Source organism: Lipotes vexillifer, unplaced genomic scaffold (genome assembly GCF_000442215.2).
Source record: "Lipotes vexillifer unplaced genomic scaffold, Lipotes_vexillifer_v1.1 scaffold496, whole genome shotgun sequence".
NCBI classification, from domain to species: domain Eukaryota; kingdom Metazoa; phylum Chordata; class Mammalia; order Artiodactyla; family Lipotidae; genus Lipotes; species Lipotes vexillifer.
In genome coordinates this window covers 5,971,139-5,989,051 of record NW_006786690.1, presented here as the reverse complement: position 1 = coordinate 5,989,051, position 17,913 = coordinate 5,971,139, and the positions used below count along the sequence as shown (strand labels likewise).

Sequence of the window (17,913 nt, the reverse complement as noted above, 5' to 3'; positions counted from 1 at the left end):
CCGCAACAAGAGAGGCCGCGATAGTGAGAGGCCCGCGCACCGCGATGAAGAGTGGCCCCTGCTTGCCACAATTAGAGAAAGTACTCGCACAGAAACGAAGACCCAACACAGCCAAAACTAAATAAATTTAAATAAATAAATTTTTTTAAAAAAGGCACACCTGGTATTCTTAAAAAAAAAAAAAAAAAGATTTTCCCAAAGATGACAATATATAAAGGCTTAAATACAACATCCCTATCTGAGGACCACTGCAACTGAACCCAAGTAATAGAAACAGCCTTATATGAAGGAGCTCAGAAACCTTTTTACTGAATCACTAGTTTCTTTTTACTCTGCTTCTTGAACAGAGACCTTCCAGCTTTCTGTCAGGAGTAACTGGCTTTACCCCTGACTGAAATGTAAACCCTGCCTTTTTTATGGCCCTTGACTAGATCTGTTACCAAAAAAATGTATAATCAATCTTTTTACTTAAGAGATTTTCTATTTTTTTAATTATTAGTAATCTTATCCCCTAGATTCGTAGTATATGTCACTCTGCTAATCATTTTATTTGTATTATCTCATTTACTCTTCACATTAGTCCTGAGATGGTATTGATACTGTCCCCATTTTACAGATGAGAAAACTGAGGCTGAGAGCAGTAAGTAGATTGCCAAAGAACACCCAGTTAATAAGGAAGAGTTAAATCTAGGTCTAGCTGACATCAAAGTCCAAGATCTTAAAGTATTTTAACAATGCTATCTCTATCAAGTAAAAGACACCCCTGAGTTTTCTTTATCAAATCCAAAGAATTGCCATCCACTTCATACAACCACCTCTGAGTTCTCCTGCAAAATGTCTTTAACACCTCAGAATTTGCTTGGCTTTTACATCGTCCAAATTGGAAAGACTGTATTTTGAGAAGTAGAGCTTTGTATTAAATCACTGCTAGACAATGAAAGGCTTCAATTAAACAATAACCATTTACTCAGTAATAAGAATTCTAAATATGATACCACAGGTAAACGCTGGTAATATTCCTCTCATTTATCAAACCATACCAAGTTGCATGACAATATTAAAAATAGCCAACCCTTACTGGCTGCTTATTTTATGGTAGCTGACTTACATATATTATCTGTGATGTAAAGGGTATTTACGCCATTTTACATATGAGGAAACTGAGGCTCAGAAAAAGAACTGCTTAACTCAGCTGGTAGGTTACACAGTAGACTGGTAATATAAACCCAGATTTATCAGATTTAGAATTTAGTAGGCTCTTTCTACTACAGAATGAGAAAATGTTTCAGAACACTTTGGGGAAAAAACTCTGCAAGTCTTTTTCTTTCTCCCAAACCATCCCTTCTAGTATATTCCTGCTAAATAAACGAGTGTCTGCATATACATTTTTGAAATTTTAATTTATACAATTACTTCATTTAAAAGAATAGGCTAAAAATATTAAAATTAAATAAGGTATCTACTTTCTATATATCCTAAGAATAAAGATACTTCTATGCAGCAAATGAATGTATATTATTGTTAATGAATCTGTTATTAGGTCTAAGTTAGTAACTGAGATTAAGTGGTTTTAGAAATACTAATGCTATTTTATACACATCAATACAAGTTACATCAGGATGTTAACAGAAAACCCTTAGAATGTTGCCTATTCCATTCAGTTAAATTTAAACTTAGTACAGGTATCCACAAAATCTGTAATGGCTTAATATATCTAAACATTTTCAAGGCCCTCTAAATTCAGAGCAATTATTTTTTGGAAAGTAAAAACACTCTATTATTTTTAAACTGTGTAATAAACAGACGGAAATTGGTTTGTTAATAACAAAATGCTGCGAAATGCAAAAAGAACTGCATTACCTCAGACGGAAGCTACTCCGGAAAAGACTGGTTTGATTGGGTCCATGGAATGGCAGCATTCTAAGAGCCAGAAACTACTAAAGCCCCCACCTATTAGTTAAGGGTAATAGTGAAGGGGCAAGGGTACAGTACCTGATGATGGGCAGGTCGAGGCCCCGCTGCAAACTGAGAAAAGGAGGGAAAACAAACACAAAAGGAAAGGCACAAAGAGTCAGAAACACCACAACAAAAACCAAAATGTCACACATTATGCCAAAAGAAATAAAACCCACAAGAAAAAAAAAACACAAACAGTCAAAGCTTTGCTGCAGGACAGTGACAGACAGGTACTGAGAGTCAAGAGGTTAACACCTCTACCAGAAATAGTTTGCCATTTATCAGCGGGGAGAGAAACAGCTAAGCTGTTAGGCACATAAAGGTGCTTCTCTGATAGGAATTTTTTTAAACCCTAAAATAAAGCAAAAGAAAGTTTGAAACACTAAGTGGTTATATTAAGACAAACATATGAAAAGTCAACTATGCTTATGCAACTGATACAACTAGAGGGAATGAGAAATGCTTTTACATTACAAGAAATAGCCAGGAGGTAATTACAATGTCCAGCAGGAAATAAAGAATGTAATAGGATGGATTTCAAATTTACTTAAGTTAAATGGATATCTCACACATGAAATGAAAATTTCAGTATCTTCCTTTGTTTCTTGAAGATTAAAGTTTATCTATTATAAATATATAAGCATATATAAATATATATAATATATTTATGATATATAAATATATGTAAATATATAAATAATTATATATATTTAAATTCAATTAACTAGTAATGTTTAATACCAGGCATATGAAAGCAAACAGTAGTAAAGAACATCATTCTGTAACATGAGTAATCAAAGTGGTACTATTATAAGCTCAAGAAGAAAAAATGAGTAAAAGAAGTCAAATCTCTCAATTACTATTTATACACAACAGCACAAGACTGTATACATGTACCTACTGCTATCTGATATTGAGAATAAAAGCCAAAGAAAACCTAACCTCTTAGCTAAATCATAGAGTACTTGAAAGCGGATAATACATATTCCAACTCTTACTTTCACTAACTTAGAATGGAAGAAAAAGCCTTTTCACCCATCAAATTTTAAATACAAAATCTCTAAGATCAAATAATTCTTCATCAGAGCAAAACTGGGCTTCCAGGGTGATTTTACTAAAAAGAACAGAGGAATTATTCAGGCTCATAGAGTCACGTACTGGCTACCTACACATTAACTACTGAAACGTTAACCACCCTCTTTAACAGTTAACGGAAAATATTTAGTGAGCAGTTCTGAATGCAAACCTTACAAGGATTTTACTTAAAACATTTAAAAAGCTAAAATACATATTTTCCTTCAGTTGTTTGAGCCCTCCTTCCGTTAGCTCATTATAATGGGTAAACCAGACCGAAGATGAACTAAGAAACCAACCCTCATACTCAGAATTTAAGTTACCCACAATAGCATATGCAAGAGATTTGGAATTATTTCCTTCACTGCCATTACTTAATATAAAAAATTTTCAAGAAATTGCAGTGGGTCACAAGCCACAATGTAGGAGATGACTGAAGACAGCTCTATCAAGAATTTACCTTAGAAGCTAAAATGTATACCTATTATTCAAGTAATGAAAAGTACCTTAACATATTTTGCAGTTATTCAGTACAACTTAATGAGCTCTCCATGACCTGTACGATTAAAGTGTGTTAGCCAGCCATTATATCTGCTAACAACCATTGTAAAATAGTTTTTCAGAATGATGATAATGGCAGCTACAGTTCTTGCAGAACATTTTCTCTTCAAAGATACTGATGTCTTATATTTTCAGTTTTCCAACTATGAAAAGAACACAGATCAAACCTCTACTATGGACATCAAGCTTCAAGAATAGGTTAATACCACCCAGGTGGTATTAAAGTGGGGGGCGGGTAGAAGTGAGATGTTTCTTCGTGACACTTTTGAAGGAAATGGAAGAGAAGGGCCACGTTAAAAAATTAACCTTAGTACAGTAGTACCTGTCTTATCACTGTTCCACAGAAAGGCCCCATTTCTAAGGCTCTAAAATAATAGTTGAAACTTTATATATTTGGAATGTTCCAGTCAAAAGAGAATTTTCTATGAGCAAGAGGAGTACCTTATAGAATTACACATATATTAAAAAAAAAAGTTAGTGGGCAAGTACCCTAGTCTATTTTGCACTAGTCACCATTGGCTATTGAGTTTTTCATTTGTAATGACAATAGTCTTAATCCTATGCGTAACTGTAAGCAACAGAACAAACTGTAGTCGCTGCTGGCTCAGATTAAAAATAGAAACTTCTGTTTCTTTTTCTTTTTCTTTTTAAAGAGGGGTCTTTAAGATGGTGAGGACTGTAGATATCAAGGAAAGCAATCTTCTGTGAACTTGGATCCAACATTAATGCCACCCACTCACCCACCCACCCACTCACTCACTCTTCTGTGCACAGTTGGTAACTGAGCATGGCCAACATATATTGATATAACTTTGGCACTTAGCACCACAGAATGTAAAAATAACCAATGGTTACAGGTTACTGCAAAAGCCAAACTGTCCCCCTCTCCCCATTAAGCATTCAATAGTTTCACTATTTTGGAAGCTATTTAAAAAAAAAATTACAGTTTAAAGAGTTCCAATACAACCAGAAAATGGAACATATAGGTAACTTATCACTATATTTTTTACTTTTAAACAAGACTTTCAACAATATAAATTTAACTAAGATACTAAGTATCAAGTAGAAATACAGACACAAAGATCACCTCAAGGAGGGAGGGGGGCCACTTGAAGCCAGTTGGATTGCAAAGGCAGCTGTCCAGGGAAGAACAGAGAAGCCTAAACCGTGCAATTGCCAATGGCCCATTAATGCAGAAATAGAACGGAGTAAGCTTTAGCTGCTCTACAAAGCCATGGGAAGAGTCCCTTCCTTAGTGCAACAGCTTACCTCTCCTCACCAGTTGGGATAGCTGTGGGATGGATGAGACTAGACTATGGCAACTTGGGATGTCAGAAGAAATGCAATCCTGCCAAATTCCAAACCCAACTTCACCCTCCCAGCACCAACACAAATGAAGCAAAGAAAACTGGACCCAAAACAACAAGCAAGAGTAGTGTGGGGTCTGCTAGTCTTGCACTTGTTTTGGGGTATGTAATGGAATGTTATGTGTGGTTTTTAGTAATGGGGGTGGTAATGGTCACTAGCAGAGCGGATGGTAAAAATTGCAGAGAGGATAGTGTCTGAAGAGTTTATGACCACAGAAAAATGGCTGACAACTATAGACAGTTTTCCCCTTGATATTCAATTATAAAATGGAAAGAGGGAAAAAGAAGCCTTGAAATTTATCTTTTAAAATCAAATTCATCTGAAAGGGATATCCCTCTTCAAGTTTAAAATAAAGAACAATCTAAACCCCAAATTACTCCTGTCTAATTCCCAATAGAGAAGAGCCACCCAATTTGTTATTCTTTTCCCCACTATGCCTGGCAAAAACTGCCATGCTAGGTTAGACTTTCAGAGAGGAAGCAATCAGTGCGTTTGTGTTCATCAGCCAATAAATGGATGTGGTCAAAAATAATGAGCGCCAGAGGCACCACTGCCTGCAAGAAGTACAGTTTGTTATATTGCTTACAATGCAGTATTTTATCCAGCCTCTTCCAGCCAAGGACCTGTAAACGGGAGTCTGTTCCAAAACCTTCCTCCTCTTCCAGTTGTCTGTGCAATGTATTGGCACTGTTCTGCTGGGCTGTCAAAAAAACTGGTTTAGAGATGCAGCTCTTCAGTCAGGTTTTGCGCCAGTTCTAACCATGTAAATTTAATTCTTTCTTTTTTTTTTCCCCCGATAATTATAGAAGGGGTAGAGGGGTAAAAAAGGGCCATAGAATCCTTTGCAATAAGAGCTTACCACAACGTTCCATGTTTAATGATTAGAACTGGGGCCTATCTAGATTAATCTGGTGAGATCTCAGGCCCATTCCAAGTAGTCAAGTGTCCACATTCCCAAACCACTCTCAGAACAAAACTTGCATCAGATGCCTTTTTGACCATTTCGGCAAAAAAACCCCAAAACACAAACAAAAAAACCCAGACAAGCAAACAGGCAACTAGGACCAAAGTCCCACCTCCTTAGAATGGTTCCACCCCCTGGGAAGAACCAGGATCTAAGAACAGGTATTGGAGAAGAGGGCAATAGGGAAAAGGAAGGTAGGAGGAGGATAAGAAAGAGATTACATTTTGGTGAAGTCTGTGATCTCCTAGTTCTCTGAGCAATTCTATCACATATTTCAATATTCCTAAATTCATGCATAAAACCAAATGAACAGGAGCTAATGCAATGAAATATTCCTGTACTACAGGCAAAAAAGCAAAGGTGGAGAACCAAAAGAAGATCCCTGTATTCTGAGGAAAACACAGAGCTGAGATACAAGTAGGGGTGTGAGAGACAATGTGAGATGTTATAGAAGCACCTTCTAGCAAAATACAAACCATGCAGGGCAGGAAACAACATTCTAAGGAATGGACAGCTGAAGCCACTGTACACTTTTGTGAAACAGAAGGATGAACCTTGAGTAAATTCTCAGTATTTGCAATACTTATTGCAATCCATGTAAAAGATGAGCAAAGAGGATGATAGCACTTACACTTGTATGACAATTTATTTACCGTCTGAAGAAATAAATACACTTTTGGTGTAAGTCATGCATATGTCCACACAGTCAAATAGTTAGAACTGATCTAGTAACGATTCAGAAGTCTTACTTCCCAAAACACTGGAATTTCAGAGTCCAATTAATGAAATTTAATTTACTTTCAAAATCATGCTTTACACTTCTCCTGAATTTTGAACAGTACAAATAACAAATTAAGAGCTGAGATGAAGTGAACTTGAATGCAACCAGAACTTGAATGACACAGAAAAGTAAAAGAAGATAAAAAGCTCCATTTCTTCTTGTTCTTAATAAATTCAAATTATTCCTATAGGAAAGGTCTGAAAATGCAATGCCATCCAATAATAATAGTAATAATAATTTAAAAAATTATTTTGGTAAAAATTTTCCAAAATCGAGTAAAAATACTAGCCAAAAGAACCTAAGCTACTACAAACACAAACTTAGGTGGAGAATATTATCTAGAACAAGTTTTTGCTTACTTACCGGAGAACGGGTCTGAGGTTGTGAATTCATTGTCTGAGGAGCTTGAGGGTATACCAACGTGGTTGGACCTGCATTCTGTCCAGAGGGATAAGGGGTCTGTCAAAGAATGGCAAGAACAATATCATAACGTGAGTAAATATGGCATAATAACTCAAATTCAAAGAGTTTAGGAAAGTGTTTATTAATGTGGTTTACAGCTCTACTTTTAAAAACTTATCTTTATCACAATATCGAGCAATTCAGAATCAGTGCAGCTTTTTTAGTTTTCTTAAATCTCCTGATGAGAAGCAATTTCATCACACTACTCAGAATGGTGAGCAAGCAATTTAAAACTTATGAATAATTTATTTCTGGAAGTTTCCATGTAGTATTTTCAGACTGTGGTTGACTGCCGTTAACTGAAACCTCGGAAAGTGAAATTGCAGATAAGGGGGGAATACTGTACTTTATTCTCACCAGTTAGTTGGTGGTATACTGAAGCATAAACTTCTGGCTGTCAAGATAATACATACAGCATTGAGATGTACCCCTTATGAAAACACAGAGAAATCTCCTTCTACACTTCAAAAAGTTACATAAGAACTAAGCCCTCTCATAACTAGTGCATTACAGAAAGGAACAGCAGCCAATTTTTTTCACAGAAGACGCTGAAAATGTGCATGCTGGCCATATTTGATCTTATTCAAACTTTTCACCAATATCTTCAACACTAGAGCCATATAAGTAAACACACAACTAACTGCAAAAGAAGTATGTGAATTAACATTCAGGCTCAAGTTCTTTCATTCAGTAATACCACACATACTGTCCACACATAGCTGGTGCTCTATCAATATTGAAACTCTATCATTGCTCTCAAAATGAATATTAATAAAACAAAGAATTTATTTTCCTTTAGCTTGGAATTACTCTTTTAAACAGACAAAAAATAATCAAGTACTTCTCATATTTAAATTGTATGTATGCGAAGAGCTGATGCATACTCTGTACACAAGGAGTTTCACCTGAATGCAAAGCATAACATCTGATGACTGCCACACATGGATGTGATTCCTCTCTCACAACGTATGCCATTGTGCCATTAGCAATATCTAAATATTTTGTTGTTGTTATTAATGGACTCGGGTCCTCTTTTTTTTTTTTTTTAGTTTTTAAATTTTTGGCTGCCTTGGGTCTTCCTTACTGCACACGGGCTTTCTGTAGTTGCGGCAAGAGGAGGCTACTCTTCATTGCAGTGCACGGGCTTCTCATTGTGGTGGCTTCTCTTGTTGTGGAGCACGGGCTCTAGGTGCGTGAGCTTCAGTAGTTGCAGGATGCGGGCTCAGTAGTTGTGGCACGCTGGCCCTAGAACACGTGGGCTTCAGTAGTTGTGGCGTGTGGGCTCTAGAGCACAGGCTGAGTAGCTGTGGTGCACGGGCTTAGCGGCTCTGCAGCATGAGGGAATCTTTCCGGATCAGGGATTGAATCCGTGTCCCCTGCATTGGCAGGCTGATTCTTAGCCACTGTGCCACCAGGGAAGTGTCCCATTTGCAATATGTTATAGGTGCACTGATAAAGAAATTTTGCCAATAGCTCGCTCAGCTTTCTTGCAGAGAATTTGTCCATTCTTTGTGAATGGTTTTAGAAATTTCAAGGAATGATTTTGACTTGTACCTGTTGCTGAGGCAGGGAGTACAACTGTGAAAGATGCCTCTATGCTTTCCTCTCTTCTCTGCATTTAATGACATGACTAACCAAGTTTATTGATTAAATTATTCTCGAGTTAACTTCTTCAATATACTATTACACTTTGTTGAAAAACATTGCAAAAGCCTGAATGGGAACATTCTATGAACATGTTTCATAACATCAAATGTATAGAGAACCAGAGATAGTCATTTTGATAGTCATCACAGATTTTGTTCGTACTTTCCTTTTCAAATACTTTCAAAGTTATCACAAAGATTTACTTCTCCAAGACTATATACATGAATGTTTTATATTTAAATGGCAATCCAGTTCACTGTACAAGTTTACAAGTTGAGACATATTCTCATTTTCATCATTACTTTCAAGTTTCAATGAACTCTCTTAAGTCACTGACTTTTATTAACTGGAGGTAACAACAAAAACTAGCAAATGGTGGTAATTGACTATCTGTTAACGGAATGCCAGTGAAGGAAGACAAGCCAATCAAAACACACTTTGTACTGCATACATAACCTTTAAGTCCATAATAACTATTTAAAAAACAGTGATTGTGACAATTAAAGATAGAAATCTGAGGATGAATCCCATTACAACACAGAACACACTAACAGCAACTTAGGTCCACATGCTGACGGTTTTCAAAATAAGGATATGTGAAAAAATTAGTAAGATTTTCAATTTTCAAAATAGAAGGGAATTAAGCAAACAAAAATAATTATAGCATTTAGATAGCTCTTAGTATGTTTCAGAAACCATTCTAAGCACTTCACATACAACAAGGAGATGAAAGGTTATTTCTTAAAACACTCACTTCCCCTTAAATAAATACTGCCGTAAAGACTAAATTCAATATTGTGCACATGTGTGCGGACACACATAAATCTGATTTAAAAATTATGTAGCCATAGCCTTTCGAAGAGCTATCAGGTGATACTTACCAAATTTTAAATAAGCTTCCTTTTACTCCACAATTCCATTTCAAGAAATTGACCCTAAAGATAAATTCATAATGGCAAAAAACAAAGACGCACTCCGTATTTCCATTTATAAGAGAGAGGTTAAAGTAAGCTATATTCAGTCAAAGAGAGAACGTAGTGTAATCTTTGAGCTAAGAAAGAATGAGGTAAATCTACATACGCTGTCATGGAAAGGTACCTACACTATTAAGTGACATAAGCAAATCATAGAATTAGTAAGAATAAAAGTCCTATTTGTGTAGTGTTTTTTGATATATGCTAATCGTATACTCAAAGATGTCTTGGGAAGACATATGGCAAACTTAACATTGCTACTTCGCAAAAACAGAATTGAAAGGGGGACACAGGACACAACTTGTAGCTTCTATTTTATACGCTCTGTATTCAGGGCACACACACCTCATTTTACTGTGCTGCGCGTTACTGTACTTGACAGATACTTTGATTTTTACAAATTGAAGGTTTGCAGGAACCCTGCATCAAGCGTGTCTCTTTTTTTAAGTATCGTTGATTTACAATGTTGTATTAGTTTCAGGTGTACAGCAAACTGATTCAGTTATAGGTATCTACATATATTCTTTTTCAGATTCTTTTCCATTATAGGTTATTACAAGGTATTGAATATAGTTCCCTGTGCTATATAAGCATGATTATCAACTCTATTTTCCCAGGAACACTTGCTCACTTCATGTCTCTGTGTCACATTTTGGTAATTCTCACAATATTTTAAACTTTTTTCATTATTATTATTATATTTGCTATGGTGACCTGTGATCAGTGATCTTTAAGGTTACTATTATAATTGTTTTGGGGCACCATGAACTGCACCCATATAAGTCGGCGAACTTAATCCATAAATGTTGTGTGTATTCTGACTGCTCCACTGACAAGCTGTTCCTCATCTCTCTCACTCTCCTCGGGCCTCCCTATTCCCTGAGACACAACAGTATTGAAATTAGGCCAATTAATAACCCTGAGTTGGCCTCCAAGTGTTCAAGTGAAAGAAGAGTCCCATGTCTCTGACTTTAAATCAAAAACTAGAAATGATTAAGCTTAGTGAGGAAAACATGTCAAAAGCTGAGATGGGCAGCAAGATAGGCCTCTTGTGCTAGACAGTTAGTCAAGTTGTGAATGCAAAGGAAAAGTTACTTCCTGAATGAAATTAAAACTGCTATTTCAGTGGACACACGAATGATAAGAAAACAAAACAGCCTTATTGCTGATACGGAGAAAACTTTAGTGGTCTGGAGAGATCAAACCGGCAACAACATTCCTTTAAGCCAAAACCTAACCTAGAGCAAGGTCCTAACTCTCTGGTTCTGAAGGCTGAGAGAAGTGAAGAATTTGCAGGAGGAAAAGTTTAACGCTAGCAGAGGTGGTTGGTTCATGAGGTTTTAGGAAAGAGGCTTGTATTTGTATGTCTCCATAACATACAAATACAAGGTGATGCCACAAGTGCTGATGTTGAAGCTGCAGCAAGTTACCCATAATATCTAGCTAAGGTAAGGAATGAAGGTGGCTACACTAAATTACAGATTTTCAGTGTAGATGAAACAGCCTTCCACTTAAGAAGATGCCATCTAGGACTTTCATAGCTAGAGAGGAGAAGTCAATGTCTGGCTTCAAAGCTTCTAAAGACTGGCTGACTCTCTTGTTAGGGGCTAATGCATCTGGTGACTTTTAGCTGAAGTCTGTGCTCATTTATCATTCCGAAAATCCTAGGGCCCTTAAGAATTCTGCTAAATCTTGTCTGCCTGCATTCTATACGTGGAACAACAAAGACTGGATGACAACACATCTGTTGACAGCATGGTTTACTGAATATTTTAAGCCCACTGTTGAGACCTACTGCTCAGAAAAAATGATGCCTTTCAAAATATTACTGCTCGTTGACCTGGTCACCCAAGGGCTCTGAAGGAGATGTACGAGATTAATGATGTTTTCCTGCCTGCTCACACAACATCCATTCTGCAGCCCATGAATCAAGGAGTAATTTCAACTTTCGGGTCTTATTATTTAATGAATACATTTCGTAAGACGGTTTAGCTGCCATAGATAGTGATTCCTCTGATGGATCTGGGCAAAGTAAATTGAAAACCTTCTGGAAAGGATTCACCATTCTGGATGTCATGAAGAACATTCGTGATTCATGAGAAGAGCTCAACATGTCAACAGTAACAGGAGTTTGGAAGAAGTTGATTCCAACCCCCGTGGGGTTCAAGACTTCAATGGAGGAGTCACTGTAGATGTGGTAGAAACAGTTAAGAAAACTAGAATTAGAAGTGGAGCCTGAAGATGTGACTGAATTGCTGCAATCTCACAATAAAGCTCTGTGACAGATGAGGAGTTGCTTCTTACAGATGAGCAAAGAAAGGGTTTCTTGAGATGGACTCTAATTCTGGTGAAGACTACTGAAATGACAACAGAGGATTCGGAATATTGCATAAATTTAGCTGATAAAGCAGTGGCAGGTTTTGAGAGGACTGACTTCCGTTTTTTGGTTTTGGGTTTTTTTTTTTAATTCTTATTTTATTTATTTATTTTTGGCTGTGTTGCGTCTTCACTGCTGCACGTGGGCTTTCTCTAGCTGCAGTGAGCGGGGGCTACTCTTCGTTGCGGTGCACGGGCGTCTCATTGCAGTGGCTTCTCTTGTTGCGGAGCACGGGCTCTAGGCATGCAGGCTTCAGTAGCTGTGGCTCGCAGACTGTAGAGCGCAGGCTCAGTAGTTGTGGCACGCAGACTCTAGAGCACAGGCTCAGTAGTTGTGGCACATGGGCTCAGGAGTTGTGGCTCGCAGGCCCTAGAGTGCAGGCTCACTGTTTGTGGTGCATGGGCTTAGTTGCTCCGCGGATATGGGATCTTCCCGGACCAGGGATCGAGCCCGTGTCCTGTGCACTGGCAGGCAGATTCTTATCCACGGCGCCACCAGGGAACCCCTGACTTCAGTTTTGAAAGACGTTCTACTGTGGGTAAAATGCTATCAAACAGCCTCGCTTGCTACAGGGAAGTCGTTCGTGAAAAGAAGAGTCAGTTGATGCGGCAGACTTCAATGTTATTTTATTTTAAGACATTGCCACGGGCACACCAGCCTTCAACAGCCACGACCCTGGTCAGTCAGCAGCATCAACATCGAGGCGAGACCCTCCACCAGCAAAAAGATTATGACTTGCTGAAGGCTCAGATGATGGTTAGCATTTTTAACAATAAAGTACAGTTGACCCTCAAAAAACAGGGGTTTGATCTGTGTGGGTCCAATTACATGCATATATTTGTCAATAAATACTACAGTGCTTCATGATGTATGTACATCAAATCATTATGCTGTATACCCTACTGATACAGCATTGTTTGTCAATTACACCTTAGTAATACTAGGGGAAATAAATCAATACTACAGTACTACACAATCTGTGGTTGGTTGAATCTGCAGACGTGGAACCAGGGATACAAAATGCCAACTATGGGACTTAAACATCCATGGATTTTGGTATGTGTGGTGGGCCCTGGAACCAATCTCCCAAGTTGTTCAAGGGTCCACTGTGTTTTTTAATTAAGGTACGTACATTGATTTTCTTAGACATAATGCTATCGCACACTTTATGCACTACAGTATAGTGTTAACATAACTTTTATATGCACTGGGAAACCAAAAAATTTGTGTGAATTGCATCCCTGCAATATTTGCTTTATTGTAGTGTTCTGGAACCAAATCCACAATATTGCCGTGGTATGCCTATATGTATTTTTCCTTTTTCATAAGAATTGATTACTTTTATAATAAAAACTCATTGAAGATAAACTCTGTGATAGCTTCCCTTCCCTTCAACTTCCCTTCATGTGATAGAAAATAGTAAAGCAAACCATAAAATCCAGTAGGAGGTCTGTATTTTGCGAAGTTTTAAATATTTCTGGAAAACAACTGAAATATCGTCTCATAAATCACAATGGAAACTAAATCAACAATATTTATGGAAATGTAACACAAAGACACTATGCTGTGGGCTATGTGCCTAAATGAGGCCAATAATATATGTTTACTGGTGTTCTAAGCTTCAAGAAATCTACAATTTAATCAATAAAGAGATAGGTAATAGATGTACGTTATATTTACTCAGCCATACAGTATAATCCTTTGTAGTCATTAAAAAAAGATACAGAGGAGCATTTAATGACATGGAAAGAATGATATTGAGAGAGAATGCTGAAATAAGCACATATATGTACAAAATGTTGGTAGTATCTCAAGTCACTAGAGAAATACCAAAATTACTTAATAAATTGTGTTGGGATGACTAGATAATCTAGGGGGAAGGAGGATATATATGCTCAACTCATGATACCAAAAAATTCCAGATTGATTAAAAATGCTGGAATGTAAAACATGACACTTTAAAGGTACCAGAGGCAAATCTATTTCTGTCACCTTAGAGCTGGGAATTACTTTTTTATTTTTAATAAATTAATTTTATTTATTTATTTTTGGCTGCGTTGGGCCTTTGTTGCTGCGTGCAGGCTTTCTCTAGTTGCAGCGAGCAGGGGCTACTCTTTGTTGAGGTGCGCGGGCTTCTCATTACGGTGGCTTCTCTTGTTGCTGAGCACGGATGGGCTCTAGGTGTGCGGGCTTCAGTAGTTGTGGCTCGTGGGCTCTAGAGTGCAGGTTAAGTAGTTGTGGCACACGGGCCGCGGCATGTGGGATCTTCCCGGACCAGGGCTCGAACCGGTCCCCTGCATTGGCAGGCAGCTTCTTAACCACTGCGCCACCAGGGAAGCCCTACTTTTAAAATCTAAATAAAAACAGTACCTATGGATACACCAAAAATTTTTTTAAAGTAGACTATTACTACAAATTTATAAAAGTTCTCAATTTTAATATTTTTCTTTATAACTCTATGTGTGTGTATATACATATATATGTGTAAATGTGTTCCTTCATTCTTATTTACTAGCTATTAGAGGATATAAATAGTGAGAAACTCTTCTATCAAATAAATGTTTGACATCTAAATCTGGCCAGAGAAATGAAGAAAAATATCTTAAAGTCTAGACCAGCACTTTGACCATATTGGTATCCACAATGCTTCAAAGCACCTTCAACCTCTTACAACTGTCTTCCTGAGAGCTACACAACCAGTGTAAATAAAAATTTCTGTGATGAACTTTTTCATCTTGCAAAACTGAAACCGTACAACCACTGGTCCAATTTAAGTTTTATTTATACACATTTTAATCACTGAGAATTTAAATTTAAATAACCAGATATGGCTAGTTGCTACCATACTATACAGCACACAGATGCAGAAAGCTGTTAATTCCAAAATTTTACTCTTCTCATGTCTACCTTTTATATCTTTACAAATGTAACTCTAATTTTACAGAAGTACAGTAACATCCCATAAGCAAAAGTCCAAGATAAAACACTGGAGAGAGAAGCAGAGACATATCACTGAACTGGACATGCAGTCTTCAGCATATTACAATTGACCCTTGCTATCCTCTCTGGGGCTTGTTTCCAAGACCCTCATGGATATCAAAATCCACAGATGCTCAAGTCTCATATAACAGTTTTAGTACAGCAGGCCCTCCATATGTGCAGGTTCAGAACCCGCAGATACAGAGCGCCAAATGTACTTGTCTTCCTCAGCTAACTAAAGACTAAAACTTTATGGCACCGATTCTCAGAATGTGCACTGCAGAGCCCTAGTGATGAGAAGGCCTGGGAGAGAAAACAGTCTCATAATATTAATGCCAAGATGTTGTTGTGTTGACATTTGCACTAATGACAGAAAAACAAGAAGGGTAAAACTACTGGTGCCTTAGTAAAAATCAAACCAATGGCAGTCCTTGTATTCCTCACTCCCACACTCTCACCATGCGCTGACAAAAAAAAAAAAAGAGCGAGTACTTAAGTATGTCATTTATGTGACAGTAAAAATCATTAAGTTTTATTCTGAGATAATTATAGAGTCACGTGGAGTTTAAAACATAATACAAAGTTTCCATATGCTCTTCATCTAGTTTTCCTTAATGGTAACATCTTATGTAAGTATAGTACAATACCAAACTTTGAAAAATGACATTGATATGATCCAGCAACCTTATTCAGATTTCTCCAGTTCTACGTGCACACACATTTTCGTATATATTTAGTTCTGGGCAATTTTGTCACATTTATAGGTTCCTGTCACCACTGCTACAGTCACAATACAGAAAAGGTTCTTCACGGAGATCCCCTGCACTACCCTATAAAAGCCATAGGGGGCTTCCCCGGTGGCGCAGCGGTTGAGAGTCCACCTGCCGATGCAGGGGACGCGGGTTCGTGCCCCGGTCCGGGAGGATCCCACATGCCGCGGAGCGCCTGGGCCCGTGAGCCATGGCCGCTGAGCCTGCGCGTCCGGAGCCTGTGCTCCGCAACGGGAGGGGCCGCAGCGGTGAGAGGCCCGCGTAACGCAAAAAAAAAAAAAAAAAAGCCATAGGCACCTTCTTTCCTTCCTCTTTTCTCCCTTCACCTCTTATGCATCTAACCCTTAGGAACCACTAACCTATTCTCCATCTCTGTAATTTGATCATATAGAGATGTCATAAAAATGACATCACGAAGTAAGGAAGCTTTAGAACATGTCTTTTTAATATACTGTGTGACCAAATGAGAGAAAACAAATGAAACACTTCTGCAGTATATTGGGGTTAGCAGGTTATATGAAGAAAAAGCATTTATAAGACTGTTTAAGTTACAAGCTGAACTAGGTGCTTTTTCCATGTAACACCATTTTACTTGAAAGAATAAATAAGAGACGAACTATGCTTATGCAGACCTTGGTACACGGCAGACATTTTATTGAAAATGAACAAAGTGAACTTATCATATCGAGGAAAATTGAAAGTATTTGTTACCAATGATAAAATTCAAGTTTCAAATGAAAATTCAACTTTTAGAAAATGTGTAACTGTCACCATGAGCCTGGCATATTCCCAACATGTAGACTTTCCAGATAAGAATGTGATTTTTTTTATACTGTATAATAAACAGTACGTGAAAGATCCACATAACTCAGTCAAGCAATATTTTTCAAATGACCCACACACGATGATATACAGACCAAGTATATAATTAATTCAAGTGCAAGACAGACCAATAGATTTTAATGTAACAGAGTACCAAAAGTTCACTAATATGGATTAGGATTCCATACTGCAACTAACGTTTAAGAAACTACCACTTTTTGAGTTTGGTATAGTATCAAACAATAACCACAACTTTCTGAAGAGGCTGTATAAAATACGCCACCCTTTCCCAGTTACATCCCCGTGTAAAACTGTATCTTCCTCATATACTTCAAATGAAATAACACTGTAACAGGTCGAGTGCAGAAGCAGATATAAGATTCCAGCTAACTTCTATTAAGCCAGATATTAAAAGATTTGCAAAGTTTTGAATAATACAATTCTTCTCATATTTTTCAGAAATTAATTTTTCACAAAAATGTATTATCAGGTTTACAAAAATAGGTTTAAATTTATTTTAAAACAATATTTTAAAATTCCTCAGTTTTAATTTCTAATACAGTAAATATTAACAAATATAAGACAAAATATTGAGAACCCCAAATACTTTTAAGAGTATAAAGAACCCCTGAATCAAAAAGTTTTGAAAACATTGACCTAGATTAATACTAGAGCTGAAAGGGATCTTCCTTTACTTCTTGCTATTAAAATATTAAACATTTACTTTGTTTCCCTATCCTTAAGTTTTTCCTCAAAACAAAACTTTCCATTCCTGACGGCTGAGCGAGTTTGTTTTCACTCTCCCAAATTTCCACATTAATGTGGTTTACTGTGAACCTAAAATAATTTCCATCTGCACTGCTTCCAGGAACCTTCAATCTTTCAAAAACTGTCTTCCTGAGCTCTACATAACCACATTCAAAAGAACAGGAAATGTAGTGGTGTTTTTGCCTGTCCTTGCCCAAACCCCTACCTGGCATGGCACAATCTGGAGGAAGACACCCAATTCCCAGTTCCTCCTTCAGAACACAAAGAAAAAGGCTGAACTTGTTTGTAACATTCTGGCGTGTCTGGGGGCTGAGGGGTTGGTTTCTGTCTCACCTGATTCAGACCACCGATGGGAAGAGTGACATAGTTTGGATATAAGATTGGGTCCCTGAAAGGAGTGGCACCTGCTG

At 37.4% G+C, this 17,913-nt stretch overlaps 1 protein-coding gene across 1 annotated transcript in view; it reads right to left on the bottom strand.

The window, feature by feature from the left end:
- Positions 1–17,913, bottom strand: part of EIF4G3 (eukaryotic translation initiation factor 4 gamma 3) — a 161,357-nt gene that overhangs the window by 48,965 nt on the left and 94,479 nt on the right. Inside the window, exon 3 of the mRNA XM_007459222.1 lies at positions 7,068–7,163. Coding sequence (XP_007459284.1) covers positions 7,068–7,097 — 30 coding nt within the window. The 5' untranslated portion in view covers positions 7,098–7,163. The remainder of the gene's footprint in view (positions 1–7,067; positions 7,164–17,913) is intronic.